The sequence below is a fragment of the Lepidochelys kempii genome, chromosome 25 (assembly GCF_965140285.1).
Source record: "Lepidochelys kempii isolate rLepKem1 chromosome 25, rLepKem1.hap1, whole genome shotgun sequence".
Taxonomy (NCBI): Eukaryota; Metazoa; Chordata; order Testudines; family Cheloniidae; genus Lepidochelys; species Lepidochelys kempii.
Window position 1 is genome coordinate 4,342,208 of NC_136404.1, and position 23,780 is coordinate 4,365,987.

The 23,780-nt window shown below is 46.3% G+C and overlaps 1 protein-coding gene across 1 annotated transcript; it reads left to right on the forward strand.

The window, feature by feature from the left end:
* Window positions 1–29: 29 nt before the first annotated feature.
* Window positions 30–22,880, forward strand: NDUFA11 (NADH:ubiquinone oxidoreductase subunit A11). The gene is made up of 4 exons (XM_073323650.1): window positions 30–203; window positions 3,778–3,870; window positions 21,140–21,262; window positions 22,693–22,880. The coding sequence occupies exons 1-4, from the start codon at window positions 122–124 to the stop codon at window positions 22,803–22,805; spliced, it is 411 nt and encodes a 136-aa protein (XP_073179751.1). The 5' UTR covers window positions 30–121; the 3' UTR covers window positions 22,806–22,880.
* Window positions 22,881–23,780: the final 900 nt, after the last annotated feature.

Sequence of the window (23,780 nt, forward strand, 5' to 3'; positions counted from 1 at the left end):
TCTTTCACAGAGGGGGACGAAGGAACGCCCGCGAGAACGAGAAGGTGTCGCGAGACCCCAGCTGGCCCGCGAGTTCTCGCGGTGCTTTGTTTCGTGCCCTTGCGGAGCCGCGGCCGCTGCGATGTCCGGCTACTGGGAGATCCCGGAGGGGACCGACTGCGCCCGCAGGGCCTGGATCACCGGCCGCCTCGGGGCCGCGCTGGGTGAGGAGACTGGGGTGGCTTCGCAGCCTGCCGATCCCGCTCGGCCCCGTCCGCCCGGGCCAGGCCGCTCGGCTCCCCTCCGCGCAGCCCCCGCTGGCCGCCATGGCTCGAGCCCGCCTGGGCCCGCGCTCGGCTAGCGCGAGCCTCCGCTGCCGGCCGGGTTGCCGCGTCTGTACCCGCGGGGCGGCTCCGCGCCGCAGCGTAGCCGTATGAGGCCCGGCTTGTGTCCGGCTGGCTCCTGCCCGCCTCTGGCTGCGGCGCTGCTGGCTGGTGTCTACACTACCGCGTTAAGTCGACCTACGCGGTGCAACGCCAGCTACATGAATAACACCGCTGCAGCCGACGTGCCTGGGGTCGAGACCGGCGGGGTCCACTTACCTTACTCCTCTCCTCTCCTCCCGGGTAGAGTAGGGGGCTGACTGGGGAGCGATTGGCTGTCGATTTGGCCGTCTTTACTAGACCCGCTAAATCGACTGCTGGTGGATGGATCTCAGCCCTGGTCTGCGCTGGGGGGATGGGGATCGATCTAAGTTACGCAACTTCAGTTATGTGAATCAGGTAGCTGAAGTTAGCGGGGTGTCTCCACCGCAGTGAGTCGACTGCTGTAGCTCCGCCATCGCTTGTGCCTCTTGCAGTACGGGAGTCGACAGGAGAGCCCGCAGGGATCGATTTATCATGTCTAGATTAGATCCGATAAATAGATCCCCGCTGGATCGATCGCTGCCCGCCCATCTAGTGGGTAGTGAAGACATACCCTTGATCCCCACTGTAGTGTAGTCTTGGCCAAATGGGATGAAAGCTGAGCCCTCACCTGCTCCCTTTGTGGGCGGGACTCCAGGAGCTGGGGCTTTAAGCAAAGCATGAAGTCTCACAAAAGCAGCCGGCGCCAGGAAAGGCAGCTTGAAAACTCCTCAGTCCAAAGAGCCCTGGGGAGACCCGCTCCCTTTCTTAAAGCAAGTTATATGCAAAAATTGTAGCCATTAAAGTTGTATTAAGGGCTGAAAAAGTCAAACACTTAAGATGCAAAGTCCAAAAGTTAAAAATTCTACAATGTTAACCTTGGTCACATTGCCTGTACATAGTTTTCCAAATTCCCTTTTAAATGTAATTTTTAAGGTATTTACCATAAAATTTACAGACTATACAGGGTGGTTAAAGTAGTGCTGTAATAGCAATATTTGCTTTTGAATGTCCTTGGTGAAAGCATTTCTAAAAGTTAGAAGTGCTCTGTTTGTGTGCATTAAGTAGTGTCATTTTGCCATGAAAGTAATGAATTAGTGCCCTTTTACTGAAATTTTATTTCATTCTTAACATGCAAATCACATTAACCTGGGTAAATTGCTTTATCTCCCTGCCATTATTTCCCCATTGATAAAAAGAGATTAACATTTGCCTCATAAGGATATTTGACTTTTAATGGTGAAATGGTTGGGGTGATTCAGAGAGGAAAAGAGTGAAGTATTTTTGTGTGGGGAATGGTCAAATGCTGCATCCCTCTTTGTGCTCTCTTAATGTTTATTACTTTTAATTAATGCACAAACACTTTGCATATCTGTAGTATTTTTCATCCTAAATAATCTCAAAGTGCTTTGTAAATTGTAAAGGGATCACTTCACCTACCTCTGACATGTTATCACTTCAGGGGCAGATTGCAGTAGCTATTTTAGCAATGTAAAGCAAAACTATAGCTGGTTTAGGTCAGTGAATAAGTTGTGGTAGCAGTATGCAGTTCACATGTGTTCACATGTGGAATTTTTCAGGAATGGCCTTTAAATTCATACTCTATCTTAGTCCTGATTACACCTAAAATTTCACACCCTGTGTGACATCGTTAAGTGATCCTAACCCCCACTGTAGATGCAGGTTGGTCAGCAAAAGAATTTTTCCACTGACCTAGCAACCACCTCTTAAGGGTTGTGATTTCTGGAGGTGGCGGTGGGTCTGATCTTCCCCATGCTGCTTCAGAGCTGGCAGCAGCTACAGAGCTTCCTGCAGCCAGGATGGTACCTGGAGGTAGGTCTGATTTCCCCTCCTGCCCCTGAGCAGCCATGCAGGGGAAGATGAAGTCCTGTCCTCCCTATCCCAGTGGACTAGCAGTTTGGGCCCGGTGAATGGTAGGAGCCACCAGCTGGGGCACCCCAGCATTCCCTCTCCCCCACCCCTTCAGTAGCTAGATTTCATGGGGGAGATTTAATTTCACAGTCCATGATGTGTTTTTCACAGCCATGAATTTGGGAGGGCCCTAATCATAAGTGACTGAAAGTTGAGGAAAAAGAAAAGGAGTACTTGTGGCACCTTAGAGACTAACCAATTTATTTGAGCATGAGCTTTCGTGAGCTACAGCTCACTTCATCGGATGCATACCGTGGAAACTGCAGCAGACATTATATACACACTAACCAATTTATTTGAGCATGAGCTTTCGTGAGCTACAGCTCACTTCATCGGATGCATACCGTGGAAACTGCAGCAGACATTATATACACACAGAGATCTCTGTGTGTATATAATGTCTGCTGCAGTTTCCACGGTATGCATCCGATGAAGTGAGCTGTAGCTCACGAAAGCTCATGCTCAAATAAATTGATTAGTCTCTAAGGTGCCACAAGTCCTCCTTTTCTTTTTGCGAATTCAGACTAACACGGCTGTTACTCTGAAACCTGAAAGTTGAGGGGAAGTGATTTTCATTTTAGTTTTTGATTCATTTAACACCTATTTAACTTGAATGCTTAATGAAGAGTCTTTGATAAAGAGTGAACATCTTTAAAATGTGAGGGCTGAATCCTGGATGGTGCCGAGCAATCTGGTCCAGTCCAGCAAAGCACCTATGCATGTCCCTGGCACCCTTCCGGATTGAGCCTTGAGGACTTGCAGTAAACTCTGATGCCCCCCAACAAGTCCTCCAACAAAGCCTAGAAAGCTCAGGCTTGATATTATTAAAATAAAAACACAAGCAACAAAAGACTATTCAGAGTAACTGCCTTCTTTCCCAACAAAACGCAAAACCGCTTTACCTTTCAGGCCTTCTGTATGCATTAGAAAGAAGCAAAAAAAGGGTTAGAAACCCAATTTAAAATAAAACCCTTTAAATTGCCCTGTAGCATCAGTATGACTCAGCCATGCGTATCTTGCGTTTGGTGGAAGATCAAAAGCGTGGCTGCACCACTAGCCTTGTAAATCTCCTTGAGTTTCAGTGCAGGGGATGACAGGCCCTTTGAATGCAAATCTAATTTTGTTCCCTAGTTTTACTCTTGCACCTTCATATTGCTTGAGATACAGCACAAACAAAGCATAACATTGGGCTTTAGATGGTTAGGCTGAAATCCTGGCTCTATTGAAGTCAGTGGCAATAATCCTCTTGACTTAAATGAGGCCAGGATGTCACCCGTAATGCGTCTCTTGTCCATAATACTGGTGGTAATAGAAGTAGTAGAGGTTTCTGGTGCGCATTGTGCCATGTAGGCCAAGCACAGTAATAAACAAGCATGTTTTGTGCTCATGGAACCTGCGTTTAGGTTGTGCTTCTGCACAGGCTCTGACCTGCTGCTCATTAAAACTGTTTTCCCTTTTATAGGCTTGATTGGTTCGGCATATCATATTATATTGTTCCAGCCTGAGTCGGCCTTTAAGGCTGTGCAAACGGCAGCCACGAGCACTGTCACGATGGGTAAGGAGACCTTGTTTCTTTCAGCAACTGAGTTTCTTGTATAAAGATGCCTTTATTCAGCTAAATGGACAGCCCATTGTTGAAATTATTGGCCTCTCAAGTAAAGTGACTGGTGAGGCAGGTATGGTCTGGTGATATTATGCGAGGGATTGAGTGCCGGATTTCCTGGCTTCTGTCCCCAGGTCTGCCACTGAATTTATGTTGGCTATTAGGTAACTCAAACTTCACCACTCGGCCTCTGAGTTCCAATCCATAAAATCCACTTGTAAGGTAACTCTTCTCTTCATGTGCCAGTATATTTATGCTTGTATCTGTAATTTTCACTCAATGCATCTGAAGAAGTGGTTTTTTACCCACGAAAGCTTATGCCCAATAAATCTATTAGTCTTTAAGGTGCCACTGGACTCCTCATTGTTTTTGTGGATACAGACTAACACGGCTATGTTAGAGGGCTTTCCCTCAATCCTCCCACTTCTCAGGTTCTTGTCACGCAGACAGCAAGCAGCAAAAGACCAGAAGTCCGAAGTGCAGACAATGCGATGTTTATTGGGGTTAGTTTCCAAGAAAGCATATTCCAAAGCCCTTCACACCAGTCAGGCTTATCTCTATACGCTGACAAAGTCTGTTCCCCAGTATCCCCCTTCCCAGTTCTGATGCTGCAGAGTCTTGCCTGTGTCTCTGTTCCCCGTTCCCTATTACCTGTCCCATTCCCTCCCTTAGCAAACATGATTCCAATTTTCTTTCCACTTCCTGTTTGACCCCAGTTTATATAGTAATATTCTCAGCTATCCCTTAACCAATCTTTTACTGAAATTTAACTAACATATTGTAACATAATTCTCTAAACTTATGAGGAGAGGCTGAGGGAACTGGGATTGTTTAGTCTGCGGAAGAGAAGAATGAGGGGGGATTTGATAGCTGCTTTCAACTACCTGAAAGGGGGTTCCAAAGAGGATGGATCTAGACTGTTCTCAGTGGTAGCTGATGACAGAACAAGGAGTAATGGTCTCAAGTTGCAATGGGGGAGGTTTAGGTTGGATATTAGGAAAAACTTTTTCATTAGGAGGGTGGTGAAACACTGGAATGTGTTACCTAGGGAGGTGGTGGAATCTCCTTCCTTAGATATTTTTAAGGTCAGGCTTGACAAAGCCCTGGCTGGGATGATTTAGTTGGGGATTGGCCCTGCTTTGAGCAGGGGGTTGAACTAGGTGACCTGAGGTCCCTTCCAACCCTGATATTCTATGATAAACAATTATATCCTGCTACCCTAATTAACTTACACCTAGCAAAATTAATTATATAGCAGACAGAAACAATTAGAACCAGACAGATTAACAATAGAAAAGTGGGGGCCATAAAGATAAAACATACAGAAATGAGGATTTCACAACCACAACTATTAAGTGATTTCTTGCCTGACAGGATGCTATTAAACTTTGTTTTTTCTTTAACCATCTTTATCTGGTGGTGATAGACACTATCAGGACAGGATTGTATTCCTAACAGCCCAATACCATCTTATTTCAATGTGACTCATTGGGAATGTGAGGATGTGACTGTTCGCTTCCCAGCTTATGGCTGCCCCTGCTGCTTAGCCAAAGGCCTTAGCCTAAGAACAAGGCCTCAGACTATCCTAGTGAGAGAAGGCCCATATGCAGGCAGACTTGTGATTTTGATTCTTTGTTTTTATACCCATGTAACTAGCTAAGTGATAAAAATACACTTAAGTTCTTAAAGTATAGGCCTTTATAGGCAGTCCTGAATGTCTGTATTTTAACAGGCTACCCCTCTGATACTTGACAGCCGTAAAATATTTACATGCACACACTTGTGTGGTGTGAGGCTTAATTAATTTTGGTGAAGTGCTTAGAGCAGGGGTTCTCAAACTGGGGGTCACTAGGTTATTACATGGGGGATTGCGAACTCTCCAAACCCCGCTTTGCCTCCTGCATTTATAATGGTGTTAAATATATTAAAAAGTGTTTTTAATTTATAAGGCAGGGGTCGCACTCAGAGGCTTGCTATGTGAAAGGGGTCACCAGTACAAACATTTGAGAACCGCTGGCTTAGAGATCCTGGTATGAAGGGTGCAGTGTAAATTCAGGACATTATAGTTGGTGTTTCCTTTCACTCTTTCTTCACTACTGCTGCTCTTGAAATGTCAAATTAGTCTGGGTATAAATTACATGTTTTGAGGCGGATAATTTAATATCCGTAACTGTACGTGATAGCTTAAGGAGCTGCTGTCCGGATTCAACACTCTCTGTAGGTATAACTTAAAACTGAAATAACTTAGGCTATGTCTATACTGGCAACTGAACGACAAAAGTTTTGTCTTTCAGAGGTGTTAAAAAAACACACACCCCATCCAAAAGACAAAAGTTTTGCCGATGACAAGCGCCGGCATGAACAGCTCTTTGTTGGCAGGAGCACTTTCCTGCTGACAATGCTAACACCTCTCATTCAGGGTGGAAGTTTTTCGCTGGCAGGAGAGCCAACAAACAGCAGCAACACAGCCCTGTCGCTAAAAGCTGTGTGGTGTAGACATAAGCCTTACTCCTTAGAGTTTGGACTCTTCAGAGCTGGAGGGAAAAATTTTATGGAAGCAAATCCCATACTTTCCTACTTCTTGTTAGCACTGATGGTCACAAATATCATCAGTTCCTAAGAACTTACTGTGACCCAAAGAACCCCAGAATGCCAATTGGCTAAGGGTTTACTGTTGTGTAACAGCAGTTAACAAACCTGGCAAATCAACAATACCTAACACACTACATTCATGTTGTTTATCCAGTAATGATGTCACGTGAGGTTTCTAATTAAAAAGCTCATATTGTACTGATCCTTGTAATTGTTGCATGATGTATGTACTGATAATATTTAACAAGCTGTGAATATGTACTGAAAATATGTTTTAAAGTCTGCCACCAACCAAAGAGAGAACAAGGTTTCTTCAAGTCAGGAGGTAAGATGTTTATCTGTCTATCAAATATAAATTAAACATGGTAAACCATTGCAATGGAAGCCCTATTTACATACGGCATCAACAGAAAAAGATCACGCAGGGGTAAAAACAAGCAATGTGTGTTCTACTATCTCTGAAGACCTACAGTGAGCTTTGCAGGTATAAGCAGAAGGCAAAGAGACACCTCTTTATCTTTCACCTGAGGAAGTAAATGGACAGCCTATTTACGTTCATGAAAACAAGATCTCAAACAGGCTTGATTGAAATGCTGCAAAAGACATTTGGAGTGAGATAAGCTTCTTTACACAGTCGGTTAGCCTGTTAAAGTTAAGTGGTTTCTAGGAATCATGTTATGATTTTGTTTTATATGTAACCTTTCTGTTTCTATTATCCTAACTCATTCTCTCTTAAATCTTAAAAAAGTGATAATAAACGTATACATAAGAATGGCCATGCTGGATCAGACCAGTGGTCTGTCTAGCCCAATATCCTGTTTTCCTACTAGCCAGTGCCAGATGCTTCAGAGGGAATGAACAGAGCAGTTATCGAGTGATTCATCCCCTGTTCAGTCCCAGTTTCTAGCTTTTCACTATAAATCTGTCTCAGTACTGTGATATTAGACAGGAGTTGATCCTGAGCTGAATCAAACAAGCTGCTGTGTATGCTGTTCTTTTGGGGACAGCTGACTAGTAATTCTGTGTGCTTAGTGGATAAGGGGCTAAATACTACAGGAGAATGCTGGAAAGGGTCTTGGGGACTGGGATACATCTATTGGTTAATCTGCAAGGCAAAGCAAGGGCTGGCTAGCCAGAGACGATTGTCTGGGTGGCCAACAGACTGATGGTGTCAGGGAGCTGACACCCAGTGAAGCACAAGCAATTGTGGTAGACCCAGGCCAGTTGGGTACAGCAGAGTAGTAGAAGGCAGATATACTGGCCACTGGATAAGCAGTTTTTTGTTCCCTGACTGACCAGAGCAGGGGCTTCTCCAGACTGGGGTGGACTGTGATGAAGTGGGACTGTTCTTAATGTTTCCTCTGAATACTGTAGGAGTGCCTCAGTTTCCCCTATGCATTTCTTAAGTCTCCAGGTGATGGGATAAGGGGGTGTAATTGTTGCAGAGCAAAGGGCTAGTGTATATAAATGGCCGACACTCTGTCTCCTGGCAACTGATGGCCTGGGCCCTTTCCCCCTGCAAGGTGATAGCTAAAGGTGTTGGAAAACAAAGGAATCAGGTAACCTCCTGGCCCGGGAAAGGGACAAAGCCCAGTGGAGAGTGAGACGGTTTGGGCTGGCTGGGGACGAGGAGTGAAGTGCAGACGTGGTTGTCTGGCTCACTGCCCTCCAAAATGGACCCAGCTGAGGGGTCCTGTTCTCTGTACCTATGAGCTCTGTTTTAGACCGTGTTCCTGTCATCTAATAAACCTCTGTTTTACTGGCTGGCTAAGAGTCATGTCTGACTGCGAAGTTGGAGTGCAGGACCCTCTGGCTTCCCCAGGACCCCGCCTGGGCGGACTCGCTCTGGGAAGCACACGGAGGGGCAGAGGATGCTGAATGCTCCAAGGTCAGACCCAGGAAGGTGGAAGCTGTGTGAGCTTCTTGACCTGAAGACAGTCTTCTCACAGAGAGGAGACTTCACCAGAGTCCTGACTGGCTTCGTAGGGAGCAGTTCCAGAGCATTGCCCGGGGACTCTGTGACAACACCTGACTCCAATTAACCTGCAAAGAGTCAGGTGAGGCTGTTAAGCTAATGTGAACACCTGACTCTAATTAAGGCCCCTCTGATACTATAAAAGGGCTTACTCCAGTCAGGCCAAAGAGAGCCAGGGAGCCAAAGGGAGGAACTGCGGCTGAAGGGCTGGGTAATGAAACACCCTCAAGCAACTGGGAAGGGAGCCCTAAGGTAAGGGTGAAGAAAGCATTAAGAGAGAGAACCGGGGGAGCTGTGGGGAAGTGGCCCAGGGAAATGTAGCAACTCTGGCTGTAAAAGGTCAGCTGCCAACAGCTGCTGCCATTAGGGTCCCTGGGCCGGAACCGGGAGTAGAGGGCGGGCCCGGGTTCCCCCCACCTGCCACTACAGAAACACCTCCTGGGAGGGGAAGACAGGCCCCTGTCAGGACAGGAGGTTAAACTGTTCTGGAATAAGCCCGTAGGAGTTCTCTCCCCAACCTCCTTGCTGGCTTATGATGAAAAGGGCTCAGTAGACTGTACCCTGGCCCTAGAGGGAGAAGGGTTACGTGGAGGGTCGCAGTGAGCCTCTGAGGCTAGCATAAACTGCCTGGAAGCATGGGACCTTCGTGGACAAAGTTTGAGCTCTGCCACACAATTCTCTCTCTCACTGGAGGTGAGGGTTGGAGTAGGAAGGTGCACCCTGGGCACCCTGAGAACTGTCACAGTGGTGTAGTTGTGGCAGGATTTACACACAGTTTGCTGGTTAGCGAAGGATCACACTCTAAGCACTGGTGAATTTGATTCTAAGATTCTGAGAAGGTTGGAAACAGACAAAAATAGGTTACCGTTTATTTTTTGTTTATTTCGGGTAAGGGAAATAGAACAAAAGAGAACCCCCAAAGTGAGCAAAAGAAAAGGGGGTGCAGCCATAAACATTCAGCCTGATACAACCTTCAGAGAAACAGCCATACAGTTAGAGCTGGTCAGATTGAAGATACAGTGGACAAGGAATGAGAGCTTCAGAAGTGGGAAGCTTCACAGAGAGCCAAAGAGTGACAAGCAGAGAGCCCTGGAAGCTGTACGTCGGCGAACCATGGAGCTTGATGAGCAGAAGTATGAGAAGAGAGCACAAACACAGGATGCTGGAGATGCAGGTATAAAATCCTCAAGCAGCAAGCAGTCCTCCCCAAAAGTCACCCTGCTGGGATAAACTGTGACCTACCTACAGATAGAGGGGTTGTATTGAAGAGTATTTCACCACTTTTGAAAGAGTATGTGAGCTGCACAAGATTGCAGAAGGAAGGAAGGTACCCATGTTGATCTCCAGTCTCTCGGGCAAAGCATTGCAAATGTTTAATGAGATGGACATAGGAGAGGCATTGAAATATGAGTTTAAAAAAAGCTGTGTTGCGAAGGTTCAGAAATATCAAAAGGAATGATTAGATGAGTCCTAGAGAATGAGTATAGAATGTGTGGTTTAATGAAAAAGTGGGCAAAGGGGTAGAGGCTTATGATTTGTTTGACCTCTTTGCACAGGAACACTTCCTGACTACATGCTCTGAAGAAATCAGAGCCGCAGTTTGGGATACAACCCCTGCCACTATACAAGAGGCAGCTGATATTGCTGTTTCCTATGTACAAGACAGACTGTTCAGTGAGCATAGACCACAGAGGGAGGGGCAGAAGCCCAGAGTAAAGAGGGAGTCCCTGTTTTTATCTCTGTGACTCGTAGCAACAAGGAATACATAGCTGAGTTCCCAGATGTGAACTGTGAGGAAGGAAAGGTAGCTGAGTGGGGAGGAGGCACTTCCAGGCTATATTAAGAAGCGCATAGCAAAGTGTCTCAAGGAGGATGGGGGAGGAGTCGTGCCTCATACCTGAGACAACTCTTAGGCCTTGTCTGCACTATGGGGGGAGATGGATCTAAGTTACGCAACTTCAGCTACGTGAATAACGTAGCTGAAGTTGACATACTTAGATCTACTTACCACAGGGTCCACGCTACGCAACGTCAACTAGACGCTCTCCCGTCAACTCCCCTTGCTCTTCTCGTTCAGGTGGAGTACAGGAGTTGACAGGAGAGCGATCTGTGGTTGATTTAGTGGATTTTCACTAGACCGGCTATATCGACTACCGATGCATCGATCACCGCACGTCAACCCCCCTGAAAGTATAGACAAGGCCTTAGTGCTGGAGCAGAGCAAAGAGCATCTGCCTCCCTAGAGGGTATAAGGAAAATCCTCTTCAGTAAGGCCCAAAATAAGGAAAATGGAAAGTTTTTTTGTAAAAGAGGGAAAAATTTTCAGAGAAGCTCCCCTGGAGAAAAATAGAAGTCCTCGGGAGCCTTAAACAATTGATTGTGCCTGCTAATCATGTGGGGAGTTGATGTTAGGCCATGACTGGTTTTGCAGGTCACTTGGGATCAAGGGGGACATCTGAGAGGTTAAAGAGCAATGTTCATTGGTACAGTGTTCAGAATGAGGTAAAAGAATGAGTCTGGTTACTTACGTCAGAAGCGGAAGAAACCTGTGGGGCACCACAAAAAGGCTCCTTGGGCCCCTTACTACTAATCAAGGAAGCATTTTTCAGAGTGGCTGTGGATATTGTTTGGCTGATGCCCTGGCCCGTCCAGAGGGGAGAGAAATATATTCTGGTAGTAATGGACTTTGCCGGTAGACTTTGCCAGTTGCTGCCTCTAATATAGAGGCTGACACAGTGGCTACATCTCTGTTCACTGTGTTCAACCGAGTATGTTTTCCAAAGGAGAACTTATCAGGTCAGATTTATGGTCTAGATTATACTTAGTCCTGCCACGAGTGCAGGGGACTGGGCTAGATGCCTTCTCGAGGTTCCTGCTAGTGAAGTCCTATGATTCTATGAAATTTAATGTCCTAGTTATTTAGAAAATTATGGAGAATGTTTGGGGTAAAACAGCTGATATCTGCCCCATAGCAACCAGAGACAAACAATGTAGTCAAAAGGTTCAGTTGGACTCTAAAAACTATGCTAGGAATGTATGCAACCTAGCAGGCAAGTGACTGGGATGTAATGTTACCCTATCTGTTGTTTGCTTATAGGGAGGTACCTCAAGAGTTAACAGAATTCTCCCCGCTTCATATCCTGTATGAGAGAAGGGTCAGAGGTCCCCTGGGTTTCATCAGGGACTCCTGAGAAGGTGGCACTGATGCTAGGGGGAACCAGTGGTTGATTACATACAGAAGGTTATTGTATGGTTGGAAAATGAGTCATGAGTGTACTCAATTTAGGCTTAATCAGTTTTTGCCTTCATAAATTTTCAGACAATCATTGTCACTTACAGTTTATCATATATTTATTCTAGTCAGAGAATAAACAGACAAGGCGTAACAGGTGGGGCTCGGGCTTCGGCTCCAGCAAGTCTCACGCTGTGACAAAGTGGGGTTTTATTCATCTTGTTATGTTGCATGTGAGTCTTACTGTCTTATACGAATACTGAGCATGCCTCAGTTTCCCTGTGTACTGCACCAGTGCTTAGGTGATGGGAACTGGGTGCGTGATTTTTTTCACTGAGGCCTTGGGGCAGGTGAGGCTGCCCAGCAGCTGTCTGCACATAGGCGATGGCCAATACCCTTCGTAACCTGAGAACCAGGAGTGGAATGCGACCAGGTGACACCTTTTGCCCAGGAAGCAGAACAAAGACCAGAAGGAGGAGCAACGGGCGCGTTTGGGGTAGGTTTGCTGGAAGCTGGGCACTCAATTGTGGGGGACTGGAAGAGGGGGAATCCGAGGCAGTAAGGACAAATGCAAAGTACTACACTTAGGAAAGAATATTCAATTGCACAAATACAAAATGGGCAATGACTGTCTTGGAAGGAATACTGCAGAAAAGGATCTGAGGGGTTATAGTGGATCACAAAGTGAATAAGAGTCAGCCATGTAACACTGTAGTAAGAAAACCAAAAGTCATTCTGGGATATATTGTTGTAAGCAAGATGCAAGAAGGAATTCTGCTACTCTGCTCAGCCCATTTAAAGCCTCAACTAGAGTATTGTGTCCAGTTCTGGGCACCACACTTCAGGAAAGATGTGGACAAATTGGAGAAAGTCCAGAAGAGAGCAAAAAAAATCAAAGGTTAGAAAACCTGACCTAGGAGGAAAGATTGAAAAAAATTGTTTAGCCTGGAAAAGAGAGGATTGAGGGGGGCATGCTACACCAGAGTCCTGGCTGTCTTCATGCGGAGTAGTTCCAGAGCATTGCCCCAGTGACTTCGTGGCAGATGGAAAAAGGCAAATATAGTGCCCAATCATCCAGGACCTCCCCCAATTGCCATGAGTTTTCAAAGATAATGGCCAATGGCTCTGCAATCACCATCACCCCTGCTGTTGTGTCCTGGGTGCTGCTGTCAGCAGATGGTGCAGTAGGACTGCTAACCGTCATCATCCACTGCTTCTGCTGCAACTCTGCTCGCCTGCTCTTGTAAATGAGCTCTGTCTCAATAGCAAATTTCTCCATGTTGTCGTCATCCACCGCTTCTGCTGCAACTCTGCTCTCCTGGTGCCATGAATCCACCTCGCAGGACCTCTCGTCGTTCTGTATAAATATCTATTCTCGTGGCATCCGTCGTCATCCACTGCTTCTGCTGCAACCCTGCTCTCCTGCAGACACCATACCACGGCAAGCATGGAGCCTGCTCAGCTGACCGCTGCTGTTGTGAGCATTGTAAACACCTCGCGCATTATCCTGGAGTATATGCAGAACCAGGCTAAGAGACGCCAGCACGAGGACGATTTTGATGAGGACATGGACACAGACGTTCCTGAAAGCACAGCCTGTGGCAATTGGGACATCATGGTGGCAGTGGGGCTGGTTGATACAGTGGAATGCTGATTCTGGGCCCGGCAAACAAGCACAGACTGATGGGACCGCATAGTGTTGCGGGTATGGGATGATTCACAGTGGCTGCAAAACTTTCGCATGCGTAAGGCCACTTTCCTGGAACTCTGAGTTGCTTTCCCATGCCCTGAAGTGCAGGAGTACCAAGATGGGAGCTGCCCTGACAGTTGAGAAGCGAGTGGCGATAGCCCTGTGGAAGCTTGCTAAGCCTGACTGCTACCGGTCAGTCGGGAATCAGTTTGGAGTGGGCAAATCTACTGTGGGGGCTGCTGTGATCCAAGTAGCCAATGCAATCATTGACGTTCTGTTATCAAGGGTAGTGACTCTGGGAAATGTGCAGGTCATGGCTGCAGTGGATGTGCTTTGCTGCAATGGGTTTCCCTAACTGTGGTGGGGCAGCAGACTAAAAGCATATTCTTATCTTGGCACCGGACCAACTTGCCAACAAGTATGTAAACCACAAGGGATACTTCTCAATGGTGCTGCAAGCACTGGTGGATCACAAGGGACATTTCACCAACATCAGTGTGGGATGGCCGGGAAAGGTGCATGATGCTTGCATCTTTAGGAACTCCGGGCTGTTCGAGCAGCTGCAAGAAGGGACTTACTTCCCAGACCAGAAAATTACCATTGGGGATGTTGAAATGCCAATAGTTATCCTTGGGGACCCAGCCTATCCCTTGCTCCCATGGCGTACACAGGCAGCCTGGACAGTAGTGAGGAGCAGTTCAGCTGTAGGCTGAGCAAGTGCAGAATGATGGTAGACTGTGCCTTTGGATGTTTAAAAGCTCGCTGGCGCTGTTTGCTGACTAGGTTAGACCTCAGTGCAACCAACATTCCCATTGTTATTGCTGCTTGCTGTGTGAGAGTAAGGGGGAGACATTTATGGCAGGGTGGGAGGTTGAGGCAAATCGCTTGGCAATTTTGAGCAGCCAGACACAAGGGCAATTAGAAGAGCATAGCAAGGCGCACTGCGCATCAGAGAGGCTTTGAAAACCAGTTTCATGACTGGCCAGGTTTCGGTGTGAAAGTTGTGTGTATTTCTCCTTGATGCAAATCTGCCCCCTTTGTTCATTTTAATTCCTTGTAAGCCAACCACCCTCCCCCCTTTGAAATAAAGTAACTGTTGTTTTGAAACCATGCATTCTTTCTTAAAAAAAAGGAGGGGGGGGTAACTGACAAAGTTAGCCTGGGTGGGGGAGGAGGGAAGGACAAGGCCACATGGTTTGTTGTAGCCACACTACAAATCAAACTATTTGAATAACAGCCTTCTGTTGCTTGGGCCATCCTCTGGAGTGGAGTGGCTGGGTGCCCGGAGCCTTCTCCCCTCCCTCCGCCCCCCTTGCGTTCTTGGGCATCTGGGTGAGGAGGATATGGAATTTGGGGAGGAGGTCAGGTGGTTGTACAATGCATGCAGCGGGGGGCTGTGCTCTTGTTGGCTTTCTTGCAGCTGCACCAGGCGCTTCATCATGTCCGTTTGCTCCCCCATTAGCCTTAGCATTGCCTCCTGCCTCTGCTCTTCATGCTCCTGCCTCTGTTCTTTGCACTCACTTAATGCTTTCCTAGCCTCTTTCACTGAATGGCTCCATGCATTCAGCTGTACCCTATCAGTGCAGGAGGACTGCATGAACTCGGAAAACATGTCATCACGAGTGCGTTTTTTTCGCCTTCTAATCTGTGATAACCTCAGGGACGGAGATGATAGGGGGACCTAGAAACATTTGCACCTGGGGGGAGATAAAAAGGGAGAGTAAAATTTAAGACAATACATTTCTGAGAACAAAAGGGAGACTTTCACAGTGAATCAAGCAATTCACAGCAGACAGCACATGTGCTGTAGGTACAAGGTCGTATTTTGCCTTTTATATTGAGCACCTGCCGGTATGGTGACATATCACACATGGCTGGGCAGCAGAATTTGGTTTCCATGCAGCCATGGTAACGTAAAGGGTACGCGGGATTGGCTTCTTATGCATAACATGTAGGAATGGTTTCAAACTGCAGCGCCATCCTTTCCAATGGCAAGCAATGGGTTGAGTTTCACATTTAAAAGGAGGGGCTGTGGTTTTCGGGTGGATGTGTAGCACACACCTCCTCCCACCCCAGCGCGTGTCTATTCTCCAGGATGATCCCTTTTAGCCAAGCGCAAACAGCCCAGCATGAACACGGTCCTTTTACTGTTCCCTTACAAAAATTCCCCTATTTTCAACCAGATGACCATGAATGATATCACTCTCCTGAGGCTAACACAGAAAGATATAGACCGAATGTTGCTCTAATGTGACCAAAACCCAGGACCATTCGCTGCCATGCTTTATGCTGCAATGATTCCAGAATACTTTCAGGGTACCTCCAGGAGAGCTTCATGGAGATGTCCCTGGAGGATTCCTGCTCCATCCCCAGACATGTGAACAGACTTTTCCTGTAGCTGTACTGGCTGCGAATGCATCCCAATTCTTCAGGGCAATCAAACATTAAACACTATTGCTTTTAAACCCTGTACTGTAGTTACAAATGTGCACTCACCAGAGGTGCCTTCTCCAGCTTCAGCATCGGGAATCCCGCCTTTGGAGGGTATTGGCTCCGGGGTGATGAAAAGGTCTTGGCTGCCAGGGAGAACGGATTCACCGCTTGCCTGCTGCACATTCTCCTCCTCCTCCTCCACAAAATCGTCCTCCCTGTTGCATGAGACTCCCCCCTTGCAGGTGTCCACGGACAGTGGTGGGCTAATGGTAGGGTCCCCTCCTAAAATGACATGCAGCTGATCATAGAAGCGGCATGTATGGGGCTCTGACCCAGAGCGACCATTTTCCTCCTTTGTCTTTTGGTAGGCTTGCCTGAGCTCTTTAACTTTCATGCGGCACGTCTGTGTTTCACTGTTGTAGCCTCTCTCCAACATGCCCTATGAGATTTTGGCAAATATATTTGCATTTCTTCTTTTTGATCAGAGTTCTGCCTGCACAGATGCTTCTCCCCATACAGCGATCAGATCCAGTGTCTCCCTTTCAGTCTATGCTGGAGCTCGTTTGCGATTCTGGGGGGACTGCATGGTCACCTGTGCTGCTGAGTTCGCCATGCTTATCAAACAGGAAATGAAATTCAAAAGTTCCCGGGGCTTTTCCTGCGTACCTGGCTAGAACATCGGAGTTCAAAGCGCTGTCCAGAGTGGTCACAATGGAGCACTCTGGGATAGCTCCCAGAGGCCAATACTGTCAATTTGCATCCACATTACCCCAAATTCGACCCAGCAAGGTTGATTTTAGCACTACTCCCCTCGCTGGGGAGGAGTACAGAAGTCAATTTTAAGAGCCCTTTAAGTCGGTGGAATGGGGTTGGTTGTGTGGATGCATTCATTTTAAAATCGACCTAATGTGGCTAAATTCGACCTAACCCTGTAATGTGGACCAGGCCTCTGTTAAGCCAAGCTGGTCACCTGCTGTGTTTGCTATTCTTTCTGCACATCGGGATGGTTTGTTCTCGTGCCCTCAATAAGGCTTCTTTAAAATACAGCCAGCTCTCCTGGACTCCTTTCCCCCCTCATATTAGCCTCCCAGGGGATCCTGCCCATCACTTCTCTGAGGGGGTCAAAGTCTGCTTTTCTGAAGTCCAGGGTCTGTATTCTGCTGCTCTCTTTTCTTCCTTTTGTCAGGATCCTGAACTTGACCATCTCATGGTCACTGCTGCCCAGGTTGCCACCCACTTCTCCTTCCCCTACCAATTGCTCCCTGTTTGTGAGCAGCAGGTCAAGAGGAGCATGGACCCTAGTTGGTTCCTCCAGCTCTTGCACCAGGAAGTTGTCCCTAACACTCCCCCAAAACTTCCTGAATTGTCTGTGTATTGCTCTCCCAGCGGATGTCAAGGTGATTGAAGTCCCCCATTAGAACCAGGGCCTGTGATCTGGAAACTTCTGTTAGTTGTCCAAAGAAAGCCTTGTCTACCTCATCCTCTTGGTCTCGTGGTCTATAGCAGATGCCCACCATGACATCACCCTTGTTGTTCTCATCTCGAAACTTAACCCAAAGACACTCAACAGGCTTTTCTCCAGTTTCATACTGGAGCTCTGAGCAACCATACTGCTCTGTTACATGCTGTGCAACTCCTGCATCTTTCCTCCCTCACCTGTCCTTCCTGAACAGTTTATACCCATCCATGACAGTGCCCCAGTCTTGTGAGTTACCCCACCAAGTCTCTGTTATTCCAATCATATCATCCTTCCTTGACTGTGCCAGGACTTCCAATTCTTCCTGTTTGCGTCCCAGGCTTCTTGCGTTTGTGTACAAGCACCTAAGATAACTAGCTGATGGCCCTACTTTCTCAGTATGAATCAGGAGGCCTCCCCTGTTGCATCCTCCTCCTTGTGTTTCCTCCCGGTATTCCAGTTCCCCACTTACCTCAGGGCTTTAGGTCTCCATCTCCCAGCGAACCTAGTTTAAAGCCCTCCTCACTAGGTTAGTAAGCCTGCCTGTGAAGATGCTCTTCCCTGTCTTTGGTACGTGGATCCCATCTCTCCACAGCAGTCCTTCTTCCTGGAACAGCATCCCATGATCGAAGACTCCAAAGCCCTCTCTCCAACACCACTTGCATAACCATGCATTTACTTCCACAGTTTGATGGTTCCTACCTGGGCCTTTTCCTTCAACAGGGAGTATGGATGAGAACATGACTTGCGCCTCAGACTCCTTTATCCTTCCTCCCAGAGCTGCATAGTCTGCAGTGACCTGCTTAAGGTCATTCTTGGCAGTATCATTGGTGTCCACATGGAGCAGTAGGAAGGGGTAGTGGTCCAAGGGCTTGATCAGACACAGTCACATTCTGATTTCTAGCTCCAGGCAAGCAGCAAACTTCTCAAGTTTCTCGGTCTAGATGACAGGTGGATGAATCTGTCCCCCTTAGGAGGGAATCCCCAACCACCACCACCCATCTCCTCCTCTTGGGAGTGGTGGTCATGGAACCCCCATCCCCAGCACAATGCATCCCATGCCTTTCGGTCAGTGGGGTCTCCTTCTGATCCCTTCCCTCGGATGACTCTTCCAAACCAATCTCCGCCGTAGTACCTGTGCAGAGAGCCTGAAAACGGTTTCTTACCTCTATCTGCACTGGGGGTACGTGGGTTCTCCTCTTGCTTCTTCTGGAGGTCACGTGCTGCCAGTTTTCTTCCCCATTCTGCACTGCCCTCTCTGATTCTTCAGCATGCTGTGCCTGCACTACCAAACGCTGACTTCTGTCCAGAAACTCTTCACTTTCTCTGATGCAACGCAGGGTTGATACTTTGATCTCTAGTCCTTTAACCTTCTCTTCCAATATGGAGACCAGCTTGCACTTCATACAGATGAAGTCACTTCTGTCCTCTGGGAGAAAGACAAACATGGCACATCCTGTGCAGGTCACAACAACTGATCGCTCACTATCCATATTGTCTTCCTTCTAAGAGCCTCTTCAGATAATGTATTTACTGCTCACAGAAGCCTGAGAGGCAAAAATTCTGTGGGAACTCCGCCCCCAGGCAAACTCCCTCTGTTCGCAGCTCACTCAGTTCACAAGTGGCTGCTTCTTTTTATAAGGCTTCTGACTCAAAACAATTGCCCCAGCTCAAAGCCTTCCCTCCAATCAACCACTCAAGGCCCACCTGGAACAAAGCACTCCCAAATCACACTTTTCAAAGAAACCACCACACAATCAAACAGTCACACTTTTCAAACAAACAAACACATGGTCAAACAGTCCCGGCAACTAGCACCAGTCAAACAAATGGTCACAGCAGACAGACGCTCGGATATTCAACCCACCAGCTCACAACACGGCCCCACAGTGCAGCACTCACCGTAGCTCCTCTTGGATGGTTCCCAGGCAAACTCCCTCTTTTTGCTTCTCTGTTCGCACTAGGCGGCTCCTCGCCTAAGCTAGCCAGTGAGCTAGCCAGGGAGGCACTATGGGATATTCTGTTGTGAAAGGTTTCAGAGTAACAGCCGTGTTAGTCTGTATTCGCAAAAAGAAAAGGAGTACTTGTGGCACCTTAGAGACTAACCAATTTATTTGAGCATAAGCTTTCGTGAGCTACAGCTCACTTCATCGGATGCATACTGTGGAAAGTATAGAAGATCTTTCTATATGCATGGAAAAAATGCTTTGTGTGTATATAGAAAGATCTTCTACACTTTCCACAGTATGCATCCGATGAAGAGAGCTGTAGCTCACAAAAGCTTATGCTCAAATAAATTGGGTAGTCTCTAAGGTGCCACAAGTACTCCTTTTTCTTTCTGTTGTGAAACTTCATCAGTCTCTTCTGTTGACACTGTTGTGCTCTGGATAAATAGTGAAAGCATGACCCAGTGACTCTTAAGTGTTTATCTACGGTGAAATAGTCATTTGGCCAGAGACAGAATGGGAATCACGCTGTAGTTCAGTGGTTAGGGTACCCACCTGGAAGGTGGGAGACACTGGGTCCAGTCCCTTGCTTTAGTCACTTTTTCATTAATTATCCACAGTGGAACAGCTTCAGCAGGAGAGACTGAGAGTACCTCACATCAGAATAGCCCATAGCTCAGTGGTTAGAGCAGCCTCCTGAGAGGTGGAAGACCCCAGTTCAAATCCTTTCTCCCCATCTGGCAGAACTTGGTTATCCCAAAGCCCAGGGAGTGCTCTAACCACTGAACTAAAAGTTACAAGGTGGGTGGCACCATCTCCCTCCAGCTGGATTTGAATGAGACCCAGTCTGGGAAGCTGTCTCTAAGCATCCATGCCTACTGTAGTAAGCCTCTTAGGTGGCTGAATGCTTGTCCTTCCCTGGTTCATGAATCATTCTGAAGCATAGGCAGGAGTAGGTGTCTGGATGCTTATGCAGTGAGGAAGCAGTGCATGTACCCAGAAGCAGGATTTTTCAAGGTCTGTCATCTAGGAAGCTTAGCTGACTGAACCTAGTTGGGTTGCAATCCTTCCTCAGACACTTCCTAAGAAGATTCAGTGCGTATATTGGGGGAAATGCTAGCAAGAAAGAGTGCAGAATAGTGGGGTGGAGTTTAATATTCGTGACGTTAGGAAACTAATAATCCCTTTAGCAGTCCTCACTCCTGAAAAGGAATTTGTTGATCGTTATTCCTAAGGCCACCCAGTAGTTTGGAGGTAGGTGCTCTGCATTACTGCATGAGATGCTGTATTTTGATTCCCAGGTCCAAGATGGCAGAAGCATGGAGGCTGGGGTTGTGTGCTCAGTCTGTTGGGATAGTTTCATGTTCTCTAGTGCTCTTTTTAGCAAGAACTGGCATTGATATTTTCTAATTGAAAACTGGTGTAGAGCCTTGTAATGTAATGCTAGTTTACAGTCTATAGGCTGACTTGTGACTTGTATCATAAACACCCTTCTGAGTTCATGCCCAGGGGAGAATGTGCACCGAAAAGAGAGTAGACTTAGAAGAGAGGGTATAGAGTTGCCCGGGTGCGGGGGGTGTAATAGTATATCTGAACAAACAGGAACTTGTGTCACAAAAATGGTTTGATTTGTTTTCTGGCAGCTTTTTGCTTACACAAAACGTGGGAGTGTGGATGCTGAATCCAGCTGGTCAGGCTGTCTGCTTCACCTGACTAGAAAATGCCATTTTTCTGTGACTTACTGATATTTGTTCATGGCGATAAATATTTAGAAAGGTAAAACCATAGCTTTTCTGGCTGTTCCTGGTGCACCAGGCCTCTGGGTAGCATGTTTTCTGCTCTGTAGATCTCAGTTACTTGCTTGCTGTACCCATTACTATTTACCTTTTCCTTACAGCTACTTTGGGAGCAGTATTTGGATTGACCACTTGCCTCAGTGCCCAAGTCCGGGAGGATCCGGAGGATGCCCTGAATTATTTCATAGGAGGTTGTGCATCAGGCATTGTCTTGGGTGCAAGAAGTAAGTTGTGGTCAGCATAGAGGTTGAAATGTATCAACAGCATGAAGTATTTTTAATGTATTTATATAAATTCTATAAAATTGTCTAATTCTTAAACCCCTGCATAAAGGAAGTTACCTCCTTCCCATGGAAGTGTATTGTTTGATGCATAAGAATCTAGTCCATGGATATGATTAATATATTAAAATTGGATCTGTTTAGTTATCATGGTGATATGCACATCTCTCAAACATCAGTCTTTAATTGCCTGTAGTGGGCCACTGAAATGAACCCCATCTCAGTTAACAAATTGCTCACCAAGGAAAATGGCAAGATGCCCTCATAGATTCAGTCCTTTCAGGAAAAGGCATCTCCCAGAAGATGAGTGGAGGCCATGCCAAATTCAGAAGAGCTACATTGGACCAATCCAGACTGGTTAAGGTCCAAAAAATTAAGCTGCTCCGGTCTGGCACCAAAATAAACATTGATAGATCGGGGGGGCCAAAGCTAGCTTCAAAGATGAACTGCAAAAAAAAATGGAGTTAACCCCAAAAGCCAGCTTGTGGGTACAGAACAGAGTTTAACTACTCTCGGACATTATTTTTCTCTGAAATTCTCTTGACACCTCAGTTCATAGAAGATGACCCAGAATACATCACTGTGACATTGGATACCAGAAATCCTGTTGCAATCCATGATGCAACCCAGTAGTGCATCCTGGGATATCTTCAGCAAACCGAGAAAGGTTTACAGAGATTAGGGAAAGAAGGCTGCGCTTGTTTTTATGCTGAATGCACCTGCAGCCTAGCTAATGGGGCAATATGTCTGTTTAAATTGTAGTTCTGATCTCAAATGTGATGATGTAACCAATTAACTATGGGGCTCCATGCTTACTGTTTAACAAATGCAACTCATTTTTCATGTAAAGAGGTGTTCTTAATTTAGCTGCTAGCTCTGCAAATTCTCCATGTACTCTGAGAGACAAGCTGATTTCTTGCCTCTTGCACATCACTAACAGTTAGGCCCTCAGGGATACTTATGGAGCCCTATTTTCTTCAGTGGGTTTTCTTCAGGTATATATGATTTGAACTTAAAAAATGTTGATCAGGAAGAAATCAAATCTGGCTCTACTTTTCTTAGCTGTGTTGGCTGCCAAGTTAATGGGAGTAAAAACCAGGGAACATTTTAGTTCCTAAAGTAAGCAGTTAGGACTTGATTCACATAGGAGACGGGTCTGTGGGATAAGGGCTTGATACCTCAAAAACTGCCTGGGTTGGAAGCAGGAACACCATGTATCTTTAAGAAAAGAAATCCTAAATTTCTATTTTCCATCGGCCCTTTGGGCTGCCTGTAGTCAAATATCGGTATCAAAAGAGAAATCCAAGTGTGTTAAGATTTACTCATACTTTATACTGCTAACTTAACATATCTTTCTTTCATTCTCTTCCCAGCTCACAGCTATGCCACTGGTTCCTCAGCATGTGTGGCGCTAGGACTTCTGGCTGCTTTTACAAAGATAGGCAAGCGAGAAGGCTGGAGGGTAACAGGACCTCCCAGACTCTAAATGTAGGCTGGCTCCTGTCTCCGAAATGTTTTTCAAATGTTCTGTGTAATAAATTATCCTAGAATAACAAAGATACTGCTGACTCAGAGTGTCTCTCATTGACTTTGAAGTTGAATGAAGTGTGAATGATACTCAATGAACATAGTTTTATAAATCAAATAGTAACTGAGATGCCAGGAGATCTAGTAGTCAGAGCAGAGAACTAGGACTTGGGACTCCTGGGTTCTATTCTAGGATGTGCTGCTGATGTGCTGCGTGACCATAAGCAAGTCACTTTGTCTACATACTTCTGTATTATTGCAAAAAGAGATTGAGAGGGAGAACTAGAGTGAAAGTGTGTTTGTCTTTAGAAGATTCCTCTCCTTGTCTGAAGAAGAGAAATGATGAATTGACAGCTTCATTGATTCCAGCAGAAAGTGCATGGATGTACCAGATGTAACACAGCTTGTAATGTATTTTGTCACATCTACAAAAGCCAAGGTACTATAGGCATTACAAAATCCATTATACAATGTACAAAATGCATTAGAGGCACTAATTTCAGGGAAAGTACAAAATCTTGCAGTCTAGACCAGAACTTCCATTTTTCACGGTATCTGGCTTTCACGTGACTTGAAGTGGGCACATCTTATTTGAATTAGAGAGTTCAGGGGCCATTTACTGAGCCTTCTAACAATGACTCACTGAAGTTAACAAACACTTCAATTCAAACATAACACTGGGTCGGTTTAGATTCAAAGTAAAACAAGTTTCAGAGTAGCAGCCATGTTAGTCTGTATCCACAAAAAGAAAAGGATGCTCAAATAAATTTGTTAGTCTCTAAGGTGCCACAAGTACTCCTTTTCTTAAAGTAAAACAAGTTTATTAACAAAGTCAGAAATGGTTATCAGCAAGTTAAAGTGAAAAACACTTTCTAGTGAGTGAGACTTATCAGTCACTGTGGCCTCCAGTATTCCAGCCAAGGAATTGCCACTT

Excerpts from the sequence above, each read along its gene's own strand:
- NDUFA11 (XM_073323650.1), top strand. The coding sequence starts at position 122 with ATGTCCGGCTACTGGGAGATCCCGGAGGGGACCGACTGCGCCCGCAGG. Across the intron at positions 3,871-21,139 it reads CACGAGCACTGTCACGATGG|CTACTTTGGGAGCAGTATTT; the intron begins GTAAGGAGACCT and ends TTTTCCTTACAG. Across the intron at positions 21,263-22,692 it reads CATTGTCTTGGGTGCAAGAA|CTCACAGCTATGCCACTGGT; the intron begins GTAAGTTGTGGT and ends TTCTCTTCCCAG.